Here is a 14,072-nt window from a genome sequence, read left to right as displayed (position 1 = left end):
AAGAAACTGTATCTGTGTTTCCAGTCTTTTCCTATCCAACATACAGTATATATACCGTAGCGAACACACGCTGTATGTTTTCAGCAGTTTCAGTACGTTAATATCAGTTTTTGCCATCAGAAACACAAAACCAAATTTCCTGTGATGCTGTTTCTCTGATAACTCTTGCTCAGACTGTCGCTGCCTTTCCATCATGCTGTCACATCCTCCATATACATTTTCATTTCATACACACATCATGCTGCCTCATACAGACGCCGCTGCTCACCACAGACATGCAGAGCCGTCTGTTTAGCGCTCCGCTAACTTGAATGGGGATAAAATGATTCAATCTTGCGGCTCTTCTAGACTTTCCAAATGTTAACGGACCAAGTGGGTTAAATCCTGAGTGAGTGTTGTTGCAGGGGATGTGATGCTCAAAAGAATGTATCTACTGATTTACACGTGTCTCTTTGCCAGTGTAAGTCTATGGGAAAAAGACTTTTTGCGCACAATGACATCACACGATCTAAGTTGTAATTCTACTGTTTGGCCACTACGACTCAAAACACAGGATTGGACATTTGAGGGTTTACTCACAAAGAAGCCAAAGAATTGGTACATCATGACAATTTATAGTGTGTGTGTGTGTGTAAACAAGCAGAATCAGTTGACACACCTACAAGCTTTCCAATACACACATTGAAAGGTGTTTCCCGTCACTTAAGCTGCTGTTTCCTGATATTCTGATAAACAGTTCTGGGAACAATTGCTTCTCCTCACCAACCCAGATTTGGTCAGTCATGTCAGGTCTTCTACGCTATACCCGGGGATCTTAAGTTAGCCCGCTACAACGGTTGCAATGGCAGCAGTAGACATAAAAATGGCCACCACTCTAACTATCAGCAAATTTGTGTGTATTAGGATAGCCAAGCAATTGCCCGTTCTGCGCTCCCCATGATTGGCTAGTGCTCGTTGCCTTCGTTAGTTTGATTGGTTAAGAGGGATTTGTACTTGTGCGTCAGACCCTACGCCCTAGCCTACACACATGGCCTACGCCGTTGTGAGCATTTATACTTGTGTGGTGGTGTGTCTGTCACTCTGCAGTTACACCTCCAAAACACTAGTCGGCGGTGGTGTTTCTGTGAAGTGCTGTAAAGTTTAGTTGATTCAAAACACACATTAAACACACATTAAACACACATTAAACATGGCTTAACAGAGACAGTTTCAAACACAAATCAGCTTCACTATAACTCGCAGCATTCACAGACAAACACTTGTCTTTATCTGGACACATTTTCCCCACAAATACAACATGCTAATGTTATTAGCACAAGCCTATGGCATTTTACATTGTATAAATTAGCCTAGCAGCTAGCGGCCTTTTTCCTCTGCTCATATGAAGCCAGGGACAACAGCAACATTTAACAAAGGTAACGTTACAAAATTCAGCTCCATTACAACTCACAAGGTTCACTGACAAAACAACTGTCTTATACTAAACACGTTTTCCAAACAAATACAACATGCTAACGTTATTAGCACAAGCCTATGGCATTTTACATTGTATAAATTAGTCTAGCAGCTAGCGGCCTTTTTCCTCTGCTCATATGAAGCCAGGGACAACAGCAACATTTAACAAAGGTAACGTTACAAAATTCAGCTCCATTACAACTCACAAGGTTCACTGACAAAACAACTGTCTTATACTAAACATGTTTTCCAAACAAATACAACATGCTAATGTTATTAGCACAAGCCTATGGCATTTTACATTGTATAAATTAGCCTAGCAGCTAGCAGACTTTTCCTCTACTCATATGAAGTCAGGATAAATCACACACAAGACTTAAAATGCTATTTTAGTGGAGGCTTTATTGTCTTCACAATTTATTGTTTCTTATCTGTGAAATTAAAGTAAATCAAAGCTTTGTTTCCACTGAGGGAAATGGTTTCAGCTCACAGAGACAGACAGGAGGTCTGCGTCACTGTGACGTGTAGTTACATTTCTGGGGAGGTGCACGTCAGGCTACGGCGTGGGCTCTACGCCATAGGTATGATATCGTTTTATGGCAGAGGTATAAATCCCACCCACATGAGGCTGAGACCAGAGGTGTAGGCACAGTTAAGTTGAGGGTGAGAATGTTAGGGTGAGCCAATCAGAGGCAGAGTAAGGCGGGCCATTCCTTTGCTATTCTTGGATTCCTAGATTTGCGACCATCCTGCCATGTTGATTTGAATCGTAATGTCTGCACATGGACACAAAGGGACTAAGACACAAACAGACAGCTGTATCCAAGAGTTCAGATCAGCAGATCCATCTCCCGTCTGATCGAGGCTTGTTAAAGAATCATTTCCATGAACCATAAGTCATGACCATTGCTTTCTCTCATCTGTCCATCCCTCTGTCCCTCTGTCTGCCCATCAGAGCCCGGTCTTCACTTTCAGCCCATCTGAAGTCACCTCCGCTTCCTCCTCCAAAGACCCCAAACCAGGAAGTGCCACCACCTCTCGGCCCACCCGCCCAGCACCAGACCCCAAAACACAGACCCTGCCCTCAAAGGGCCCCGCTGACCGTCCCCAGCTCCACTCCATGAAGTCCCTCCCCCTTCAGACTCCACGCTCCCCCTCCCCATCACCTTCCCCTCTCCTCTCCCCCATCCCACGCTTCTTCAACTTCCCCTCTCCATCTGTCTTCAAGTCTAAGAACGTCCACTCGTCCTCTAACTCCTCTGCCACCCCTCCCCCTGTGTCGCAGGTCACGCCGCAGGGCTCACCGCTGCCCACCCCGCTGGGCACGCCTGTGCACCAAATCCAACACCCTTCCTCCACCACCCCTCCCTCCTCTTCCTCCTCGTCTTCTTCTTCCAGAGCGGACGGAGCCGGCGGGGCCTCGCTCTCGTTGACGCCGCCCTCCAGCCCCGGTGGCAGTGGCGGTCTGGCTGCCTCGAGCTCCGCCCACTGGAGAACAAGGCTCAACTCGTTCAAAAACAACCTGCTGGGCTCGCCACGCTTCCATCGGCGCAAACTGCAAGGTGAGTGAAGACGGTGGTGTGAATCCTCGCCTCTGATTGGTCAAGATAAAACATCCTAACATTGAGTTTTGCATCTGTTTTTGGTTTTGAGTTTGGCATGCACAAGGTATTCCAGTTTTTGATCTTATTCCAAAAAAGACAATATTGAAAATTAATATTCGTCTTAACATGCAGTCGGTTAGCGAGATTTCCACCATCATTTTTTATATTTTCTTAAAATTTAACCAGTTCCTTTCCATTAATGTGCTATTGACAGCCAAATGAACCAAAACTAACTAACTATCACCCCTAATCTCTGCACCAATGTTACACACTGTTGGCTTGTTTGTTTGCGCTCAGTGCACGGAGCTGACCATAAGCAGACAAGCTGCAGCAAAAACCACAGTTAAGACATCTTGTCTTGTCTTGGCTGTTTACATGCCCCAAAAAATGCTCATAAAACCAAATGAATACCATCATGTCCCACATGTCTTAATCGGAGAATGCGACATTCAGGAAAAGGCCTAATTTAGAATCCAAGCAGAACATGCTGTTTACATGACCCTTGTCAAATTCAGAGCATTATTATATTCTGAATAATGGTGGAATATTTGTGTGATGGTAAAAGTAAAATGAACTTGATGCTCCACAGTTTAAACAATCAGAGTTCTCCGACTTCACATCCAAGACAGAATCTATTCTTAACGAGAGACGAGCACATGCTGCAGCCTGCAGCCCGCGGCTCTGTTGACTAATGTCTGTGATAATCTGTAATTAGGCCAATTAGATTAGAGTCTGTCATCAAGATTCACTGCCCTCCTCTCTCTCTCTCTCTCTCTCTCCCTCTCTCTCTGCTCTTCTTTTCTTAGTCCCCACATCAGAGGACATGTCCAGTTTGACTCCAGAGTCCAGTCCAGAGTAAGTCCACACGTGTCTCTGTCTGTCTTTCTCTGCTTTCTAGGTGCAGTGTACCCCCTCCGGCCACTTTATTAGGTACACCTTGCTAGTACCAGTTTGGACTCAGAGATTTTGGTCCATATTCAGTTCAATTCAAAGAACTTTATTTTTCCATTAGGAACTTGGTCTGTGAAGAGCGACAGTGCATATTAAACAAAATAAATACAAATTATTGGCATGATGACATCACACAGTTGATCCATGATGAGAATCTCCCGTTCCAGCACATCCCAAAGGTGCTCTATTGGACTGAGATCTGGTGACTGTGGAGGCCATTGGAGTACAGTGAACTCATTGTCATGTTTGAGATGATGTGAGCTTTGTGACATGGTGCGTTATCCTGCCTCTGTTATGCACTCAGGGCAGGTGTGCGCCATAAATTCACTCCCAACAAATGTGTGGATGAACGTGACATTGTCAGTGTGATTATCACCTGAAAGCTTATTGGTAATGCATTATTTTACTTTGTTAGGCCCACTGCTAAAACGTACATCACTGTCACCCCAACACTGTTTGTACACACTTTGTCGCTCTTTATACCATGTTCCCGACTTTCTGTCCTTAATTTGTGACTTCTTTTCTCCTTAAATTATGAGTTTGACCTCGTAATATTTCGACTTCTTTCTCACAGATTTACAACATTATTATTTATTCTTTCTTTTACATGGCCCTAGTGCTCTTTCGCAGATTCTCCCATTCTCTGATTGTAAAAATGTGTGGCCTATACAACACATAAAAAATGTACTGACCAACAAAAGTGTTTGTTTTGCCACTGACAGACTGTAACTATGAGTGTCTGACATCATTACAGAGAAATGGAGAGGTTTTCCATATCTTTCACGTGCGTCGGCCCGTTTGTGTCGAAATCTCACCAACGAGAAGTCTTCAAAAATCGAACAGACTTTTTCACATTCAGCTAAATATTTGACCGTGAGAGCTCAGAGTAAGATACGCTTTTACACTCCACCACAAAGAATCATTCTCGGCACTCCTCTCTCCAAATCTCACCAACGTTTCCACTGTTGCAACAATTCACCTCTCGTGAGATTTCAGAACATCTTTAGCAGCATTTTGGCACAAACAGACCAGAAAAAGTTGTTTTAGCATCAGATTGCATACATCGTCCATGTGGTAAAGTATAACTATTGTCTTTGTATGGAGAACACATTAGACAGAACACAGGCAGAGAGAAAAAGAAAACCATGACCAACAAGATCAGTGCGTTTCACTTCCCACCAACTCTCTGAACATGCTAATTATTTCACTGTAACAGTGTGTGGCTGTTAGAGCTGATCTCTGTGAAGTGAACCGTTGTGGCAGCGAGGCTCATTTGCATAGAAAGGGACCAATTTTGTGCCGAATGTTTGAATATTACCTCATTTAAATATGTACAGGAGCATCGAGGTGCAGTGCGGGGTGCGCTGAGAATTACATTTGTCTTCTTTGTGCAGATCTGGCAGTGCGATCCTTTTATGAATTTGATTTGAAATGTGTGAATAGATCTAATCTGTCACATGTCAAACACGTGTTTGTTCGCAGACTGGCGAAGAAGTCCTGGTTCGGTAACTTCATCAGCCTGGAGAAAGAGGAGCAGATCTTTGTGATGATTCGAGACAAGCCGCTCAGCTCCATCAAGGCCGACATCGTCCACGCCTTTCTCTCAGTGAGCGCCGTCCAGCTTAGATAAACCTGACTGTATATGTGGCTGTGACACCTTTGTGATGTGAATATATCTGATCTCTTTCACTGAGCGTCACTCTTCTCTCTGTGTCTGCAGATCCCGTCCCTCAGCCACAGTGTGGTGTCTCAGAACAGTTTCCGGGCAGAGTACAAATCCTCCGGCGGCCCCTCGGTCTTCCAGAAACCTGTCAAGTTCCAAGTATGATGATATTTTTTTTACCTCCTCAGCTCTGCAGGCCGAAACCAAACACTCCAAACTCCATCAGCACAAATGCATCTTTGCAAACCCAAAAGTTTATCTCAAGTTCTAGTCGACATTAGGGCTGCCACGATTAGTCGACTAATCCGCTATTAAAATAATCGGTGACTATTTTAGTAATCGACTAATCGGTTTGAGTCATTTTTCATATAAAAGTACTATAAAGTACCCAAAATACTCTTATTGCAGCTTCTTACGTTCAGATATTGGCAGCTTTACACACTCTCCCGTGACGGTGAACTAAAACCCTTTGGCGTGAGTACCAAACAAGACATTAGATGACGTAATTTTGGGGTTTGGGCGAGACAGACCGACATTTTTCAACATTTTAACACATTTTTCGATAAAATGATTAGTCGACTAATCGAAGAAATAATCGACAGATTAGTCGACAATGAAAATAATCGTTAGTGGCAGCCCTAGTCGACATGTCAGTGAGAATGTTTTCAATCTCTTGAACATGATGACGTCTGATACTGGTGTACAATCTAAAACTTTAAAGCAGCTGTCGCCTGAATTTAATCAGAATTCATGTGTGACTGGTGGATTATGTTTGTACAGATGTTACATCCATGTAGTTAGATGTGCAGCTGAGCTGATATCACATGCTTCTTTAGAGTTTCACAGGTCAACAGCTGAGAGCATTTATTTTACAGACTTGTCTTTAAACCCTCAGTGTTGAAGTCAAAGTGTTTTATCTTTGGTGCCCTCCAGTGGTCGTATCAAAACCCAACAGGTCCACTGCAGGGACGCTGAGATGAATGAAACAAGCAAACTGATAATAATCATAACAGCGTTTGGTCTCTGTGTGTGAGTGTGACGGACTCATGGACGCGCTGTCGCCTCCTGCAGGTGGACATCGCTTTCTCCGAGGGAGACAGGGAGCGAGAGAGGGAACGAGCAGAGAGGGAAGGAAGACGAGAGATGGGCATCTACAGCGTCACCTTCACTCTAATAACAGGTAGGAGGGTGTGTGAGCGACACACACACAGCTGCAGGTAGAAGACATTTATTTGTTGGTGTAATTAGACAGAAATATATGGATGTTGTGGGAGAGGCAAAAATTTTATTTCTCTTTACGTACAGTCTCACCAGGGAGAATTTCGATGTATATGTTCTGCTGGTCCATTTCCAATAAGACATATAGATTCATAAGATATAAATATTAGTCGGGAAATTTAAGGTGAAATTCTAAGAATATGTAGGAGATGTATAAGTATTATATACGACAGCATATTAAGACCATAGTAGTTTAAAAAAATTAAACAAACTTTAAACTAGAATTGAGTTCTAAATTCAAAGGAATAAAACTTTTTTTGAGATTAAAATGGAAAATTTTAGAGAAAATTTGTGGCTTTAATCTCAGAGAACATCCAATTTTTTCTCTAACATTTTACACTTTAATTTCAGAAATTCTGATTTTATTTTATTCATTTTTTGTTCTGTTTTTTTTTTTTTTTACCTCCAGTTGGACTAATACTTGTAATTATTGGGCATAGTTATATGAGAAAAAAGCATTATCAAATTCCAAAGACATACATGCAACTGGAAACTTTCTAACTCTGCCTGTAAGTGTTGATATGACTGTTTATAGTTGTTTGTATTAGCTCTGTGATAAACTGATGTTCCCAGGGTGTCTCCTGTCTCTGGCCAAATATGAGCTGAAGTAGGATTAAAGGGATAGTGCACCCAAAAATGAAAATTCAGCCATTATCTAGTCACCCATATGCCGAGGGAGGCTCAGGTGAAGTTTTAGAGTCGTCACATCACTTGCAGAGATCCAAGGGGAGAGGAGGTAGCAACACAACTCCACCTAATGGAGGCTGACGGCGCCCCAGATTCAAACGTCCAAAAACACAAATGTCTCATGGTCTCGAGCAAGCGCACACACGTGAGCGCGGTGCCCAGAGAGGCAGTCAGAGCTACAGGCTACAATGAGGCTAAAAACAGAGTTCAAATGAGGTTTTTCCAAACAACTTTTTATGTCGGGGCTTCAGGACACTTGGATCACTACGGACGAGCAGTATGGAGATATTTTGTGGTTTCAATGATGTGTTTTTGGACGTTTGAATCTGGGGCGCCGTCAGCCTCCATTAGGTGGAGTTGTGTTGCTACCTCCTCTCCCCTTGGATCTCTGCAAGTGATGTGAAGACTCTAAAACTTCACCTGAGCCTCCCTCGGCATATGGGTGAGTAGATAATGGCTGAATTTTCATTTTTGGGTGCACTATCCCTTTAAGGGGTTGAGTGGTTATCTTATTCCTAGTCTAGTGATGCTTTGCCTTAATCATAGAAGGGACTTCAGGTTGTTTTCCAGTGAGTTATTCCCTGAGATATGGTGATAATATGTCAGTGCTGCGTTCACTGCCCCCTGGTGGCCAAAGAAATTATTTATTGAAGGTTTAAAAAGATCCTGAAATATGATGCTAAAAGTTTGGACTCTGGTTGTTAAATTAATGCTCATTTCTCTTTTAGTGTTTGTTTCCAATTTGAGACTATGAGTCTATACAGTGTTTTTTTTACGACATTTCTGCAGAGTATATCTTAAAAATAATAAAAACGATGCTCTCTCCATGGTAACCTGAAATAAGTTGCTCCTCTCTCCGCTCAGGTCCCAGTCGCAGATTTAAGAGAGTGGTGGAAACCATTCAGGCTCAGCTGCTGAGTACTCATGATCAGCCTTCTGTGCAGGCACTGGCTGGTAAGATGCACACACACACACACATACACACACACACACACACACACACACACACACACACACACTGGCAGGTGTACCAGTAGTGTATTGTTTGTTTCACGCCTCTTCTCTCTTGTTTCACCCTCTGGCCCCTCAGATGAGAAGAACGGTCAGCTTTCCCGCCAGCCCAGCACTCCTTCTCGCCAGAACTCCCGGCGTTCCGAGAGCGGATCGGAGCGGGAGCGGGGGGAGAAGGAGCGTGTGGCAGACGGGGGCAGCGGAGGGAGCGGGAGCAGCAGCGGGACGTCCTTACAAAGGCGAGGGTCGGGGAAAGACAAGACCAGACTCCTGTCGTCGTCCAACGGGACGCAGTCTCATCCCTGAAAAGAATGTTGTGGAAGAGAGGCGAGGGTCGTCCGCCTGGCCTTTTTCTCTTCCTCCCCTCAGTCCTTCCCCACATTCTTTCCTTCCCTACTCCCTTACTTCCTGCCTTGCTTCCCGCCATGATTCCAAAGCAATGGGATGGAGGAGGGGGAAGTTTTCCCTTGAAGCTGATACGACAGAGATTCCCCACACAGCAGAAATGTATATTAGTGGGGGCGGCAGAGGAAGGTGGTCTCTAGTTAGCCTTCAAGGGCAGCTTCACCCCGCAGTCTGAAGACAGGATGTCTGAAAAGTCCCACCGTACCAGAGAAATACAGGAAAAGCTCACAGCGAGGTAAACACGTAGTTCAAGAAAGCACATGACCTTCTCACCGACCAATCACACGCAACATGAATCCAACAGGAGACCTCTCGTCAGTCAGTCAGAACGGCACAGGAAGTCACCGTCCAACAGCAGAGCCCCTTAACTCTCATTGTCACCTGTCACCTGGATCATCAAGTCTCCTCAGCACCAAACACGATGACAGGAAGTCCGCTCTCCTCCTCCTCCTCCTCCTCTCAGCTGAAGAGTTCTCAAGCAAAGCAACACTATGAGGACGTGTTGAAGACAGATGTTCAGAAAGAGTCTGGATTTAGACGCGATTGTTAAAGTGGATCTTTAGATGTTTAATAATCAGGAGTCTGAGAGCAGAGAGAAGTCAGAGAGTGAATCTGACGTGGGCTACGTCATGTCGCCCTACAGCTCGGTGAATTTCAAAATAAGACGAGTTTCCTTCAGTGTTTGAGAGGAAGCATAAACCCCCACAATTATCTTTGAATTCCACTGATAAAGCTATGATACCGTATTGCCTTTAACGGAGGAGAAAGTGGATAGGTAGTTAGATTTAGCCCCATTTTAAGGACACACGTCACACCACAGGTAGAATGTCTCAGAGTGGAAACTCCCACAGACGGAGATGAACAGATAGATGGAGACGAAGCAGAGCATAGTTAGAAACAGGAGCAGCCTAGATCTTAAAATAACGTATGCTGCATTTCCGCTGCGTGACACGGCACGACTCTACGCATCTCGACTCTGTCTTGAAGTTGTGGATCGTACCTGATACTTGTTTTGGTCCCACCTCAGTTCAAAGCGAGCAGAGCTTATATTTAAAGGTGGAGTTAAAACACTGAAAACCGCTGATTGGTCAGAGAGAAATGTCACTATAACTATAAACTATAAAAAACAGTTTGAAATGAGGCATGACCAAACCTCTGCATCATTTTGAGAATATTTTTGCTAATTTTTGAAATTGAAATTCTGATTAAAACGCTTTAACACCCAGTACGTTCGTGTGCACAGTGAAGTGGAGCTACAGTTCCAGCTGGATGAGGACATGTAACTGGCCTACTGTCCTTGTCCCAGTATACAAGCACGGGAGGGGAATCCATTTATTGAGCCAAGTATGTGCGACTCCTCTACGATAGGTGGAGATATGCCCCCTTTCAGCTTGTTAGTATTGGACCTTTTTCCTGTTGACCTATTACGTCACAGACCAAACAATGGACAAACAAGTTAGCTACGGTTAGCTAGCAGCTAACTGCTACCATGGTGGACAACTTTACAGCTCTGTACATTTGGTCCGTCCAAAAAGTCACGGCTCTGGATGTAGATTTCTCCATGTTGTTACCGGCTTCTTCTTCTCTTACACATTTAATGCTATTGGACTTCTGGGTCAAAGCCCGGGGCGGAAACTGTGGAGCATGCTCAGAGTGCCTCGGCCAGTTTTATCAGTCAGAGTAACACAATGAATCCGTCATGTAAAGGTACTGAGCACCACCTGCAGGGCAGGCCAGAGGAAACAAGGCAGTCAGTAGCTATGTTTCCATCCAAAAGTGATTTGAATCATTGGGAAATGTGCATTAAAAGAAATATGAACAGATACGGACTTTGGTGAAAACTACGAACTTGTGCGAGTTTTCCGCAGAACCGGAAACAAAACAAGTCTCGCATTCTTCTTCTTCTACGTTTTCTGGCGGTTGGCAACCAGCTTGTAAATGCATTACCGCCTTCCCGACCCGGAGTGTGGATATCACCATGGAGAGAGGTGCGCTGCGTCAGACTTAATTCGAACATAACTGTTTCCATCCCCCGTTTTGCAAATCAACATCTTTTCAAATCAACCAAAACCCGGTTAAAGCGAGCGCATTTTAGTTTGTGCGAATCAGGGGATTTTAATTCAAATTTTGGCGTTTCCATCATAATTTTCCGATGCGATGCTTCTAGATGCGCATCTAAACAGGCTGATGGAAACATGGCTAGTGTGAAGCTGTGGTGGTGGCGACAGAGAAGGACAGGATCTCCCTTATATCAGTGGTTCCCAGCTGGTGGGTCGTGTTTCCATTCTGAACGAACTGCAAGTGACTTGCCAATGTGTCAAGTTTGTAAAAAAGAAAGGACGGCAGAGGAGATACCTGCACGCCAACGTAACTGGGCCACAAGAAGGTCTACAGGCTGAGATCAGTGCAAAAGCAGTCTATTTATTTAAGACATCTGTGCACAACAACAGATACAGAGTGAGTGAAAACAGCAGCAAACGTTCAGTCCTCGACTGTTTTTTGTGAACAAGTGAGTCGAGTCGAATCATGCAGTGGAAATGAGGTGTTAGAGTCAATACAACGTCCACACACCACATGTACACTGAGAGAGTTTTCTTCTCCTGTCCCCCTGCAGCACATTATTGGCTTTAAAATGAAATAAAATGAAAATGAAATCTCTGTATAATCGAATGCAAATGAAAACCTTGTGTTGGGTGCTCATGGAGAACAAGAAACAACAGAATACACAGGAGGGAAATCCGAAAACATAGAAAACCAGGAAGGAAGTATGAAAAAGCCTTTATTGTAGTGACTGAATCATTAACGTGTTTGGACCACTGCAGGTCTTTATTGAGGCTTTAGAAAAAGTTTTTACATCTGTTTCACAAGTTTCTGAAAACACCACAAAGCAAACAAACATTCTTTGTAAATGCAGATAAACCAGGCAGTGAAATAACAAAGCTACACAGTGCAAACACAAATACATGGGCTTAAACCAGGGTGTTGAAACGAAATAAAAATACATATAACAATAAAGATAAACCAGGGTACAAGCGTACAGATGAAGACGTATATTCAGTCAGAGGATTTGGGGAATAAAATTTTATAATTTTCCATAATATATGGATATATCGGCCAAATATCCAACATCCTGCATCCCTACTAGTCAGCTGATGGACTTTTGCTGTGTTAGATATTTTTTCTGCCTACAAACAGCTGCCAGGACAAATACACACATTTGATTCGGCTCACTCAGACAGCTCAGTCCGTCACAGCCAGTTTGGAGACGAGGAGTGATTCCAGTGACCTCTAACTCTCCTCGGTGTACATTTTGGGGTGTGACTGTTGTATAAGCGACCTGACAAAAGTCCGAACCTGTCCTTTACCTGAAACCACAATTCAAGTCCGTCAAATTACAGCCATTGACGATGATGACAAAGTAGACTTAGAATAAAGAGAGGCTGGTCGAACGAGACAACCGAGCTTTTTAGACCCACAATTAGTCAACTGAAACCTTCCTACGTTCCTCTGTGTTTAACAATAGACGCAGGGCGACGCCGAAGCCCCAACAAAAGCCTGTTCTGCCTCTGAAAGGAGACGTGGAGGGAGAACGGAGGGACGCAGGTAGAGATGAACATCACACGAGGAGGAAAAAGAACTGGAGAGGAAAAATGAAGCCACACACAAAGAATGAAACTTAGCTTGTTTTTATTTTTCCATACCTTCGTTTTTTTTCTACACCGCTCCCGTCTGTCTGTCTGTCTGTCTGTCTGTTTCTTTATGTTCGCCACCAGCAGGGTCGCGGGCGGCGCCACCAATGTGAATGTCAGAAACTCTTTTGAAATTATTGCAAGAGTGTAAACATATTTTTGTTCCATATATTTATTGCAGATGTAATTATTTATTTATTTATTTATTTGCCATGTATTTGTTGAGAGTGTGATTTTTTATTTTCACGAATGGGAAAGCAGGCGATGGGTGAAGACGGGGAAATGTTACTTTCAAGATGTCTGACACGTCAGAGCAAACCAGCTGAACTCCTCTCCTCTCTCTTTTCTGAAAAACCTCCCAGCTCTACATCGTGTTTTTAACCCGGTTAGTTTGGTTTATTTAGCACCGCCGGCGACCACGGCTGTTCACATGTTTAGCTTCATGTGGAGGACTGTTGTGCGTTACCAGAGGGTGTTTATCAGCGCTGAGGTATTCGCTCCTTCAGGCGGTTGTTCGGTTTGTTTTGTTTAATGTTTTTATCGTCACCTGAGGCAAAAAGTGAGCAGGACGCTAAGCTGCTGAGTCTGTTACGTGACAGATCAAACACACAAACCAGGACATTTTGGCTACCAGGGTGAAACCCATGCACAAACTGACTTCCAATAGTCTCCTCACACTCTGCACCCTGAACTGAAACTGCTCAACACAAACGGAAACAAACGTTCACTTGCAGGTTTAACGGACAGTTTTTTTCCGTCTTTACTGGAAAACTGGAAAATGTGGTTAGTGATTGATTGATGACTCCGACATCCAATAATCTGTTTACACACATTAACATGAGGTTTGGGAATCATTCTTTGGGGAAACTTTTGCCTCAGTGGACGTAATCAAGACAGATTTTCAGTCTGTGCTGCTTTAACAGAAGATTTAAGTGTTGTTGTTTTTTCCCCTCTTGTGTAAGCAGAGGTTTCATGTCCCATCCATGTGCTCACAGTCGGGCCCCTTAGGAGGACCCAGCAGTGAGGCCCCACACGCATCGGACAGGTCAGAGGTCAGGGCGGTTTAAAGTTACACACGTACATGAAGGAGTGTTATGTCACTGGCTTTTTTTAAACACAGGGTCAGAGTCAAGCTCACGACGTGTAGGAGGAGCGAGGCGAGTTAAGGAACGGGAGGAGGACAGAAAGGTTTCGCTCTGCTCTGAGCATCCAGATCCATTCAAAGACACAACGGGACCCTCGGCACATTTACAGCCGCTCCCAAAACTCTCCTATTGAAAGAAGTCTCACCCCTCCCTCCCTCCCTCCCTCATTCCTCCATCCACCCAT

General features: G+C 44.0%; 1 protein-coding gene across 2 annotated transcripts in view; it reads left to right on the top strand.

The window, feature by feature from the left end:
- Nucleotides 1-11,697, top strand: part of LOC117267772 (serine/threonine-protein kinase BRSK1-like) — a 40,599-nt gene extending 28,902 nt beyond the window's left edge. The window contains exons 14-20 of one of the 2 annotated variants that reach the window (XM_078161303.1): nucleotides 2,741-3,017; nucleotides 3,866-3,914; nucleotides 5,493-5,616; nucleotides 5,731-5,832; nucleotides 6,745-6,853; nucleotides 8,503-8,592; nucleotides 8,729-11,697. In XM_078161303.1, the coding sequence (XP_078017429.1) occupies nucleotides 2,741-3,017; nucleotides 3,866-3,914; nucleotides 5,493-5,616; nucleotides 5,731-5,832; nucleotides 6,745-6,853; nucleotides 8,503-8,592; nucleotides 8,729-8,955 (978 nt within the window). In that variant the 3' untranslated portion in view covers nucleotides 8,956-11,697. Of the gene's footprint in view, nucleotides 1-2,410; nucleotides 3,018-3,865; nucleotides 3,915-5,492; nucleotides 5,617-5,730; nucleotides 5,833-6,744; nucleotides 6,854-8,502; nucleotides 8,593-8,728 lie in introns of both variants that reach the window. The other variant, XM_033643775.2, reaches the window with a different exon arrangement.
- Nucleotides 11,698-14,072: the final 2,375 nt, after the last annotated feature.

Source organism: Epinephelus lanceolatus, chromosome 18 (genome assembly GCF_041903045.1).
Source record: "Epinephelus lanceolatus isolate andai-2023 chromosome 18, ASM4190304v1, whole genome shotgun sequence".
NCBI lineage: Eukaryota > Metazoa > Chordata > Actinopteri > Perciformes > Serranidae > Epinephelus > Epinephelus lanceolatus.
This window is presented reverse-complemented; position numbering and strand designations above follow the sequence as displayed.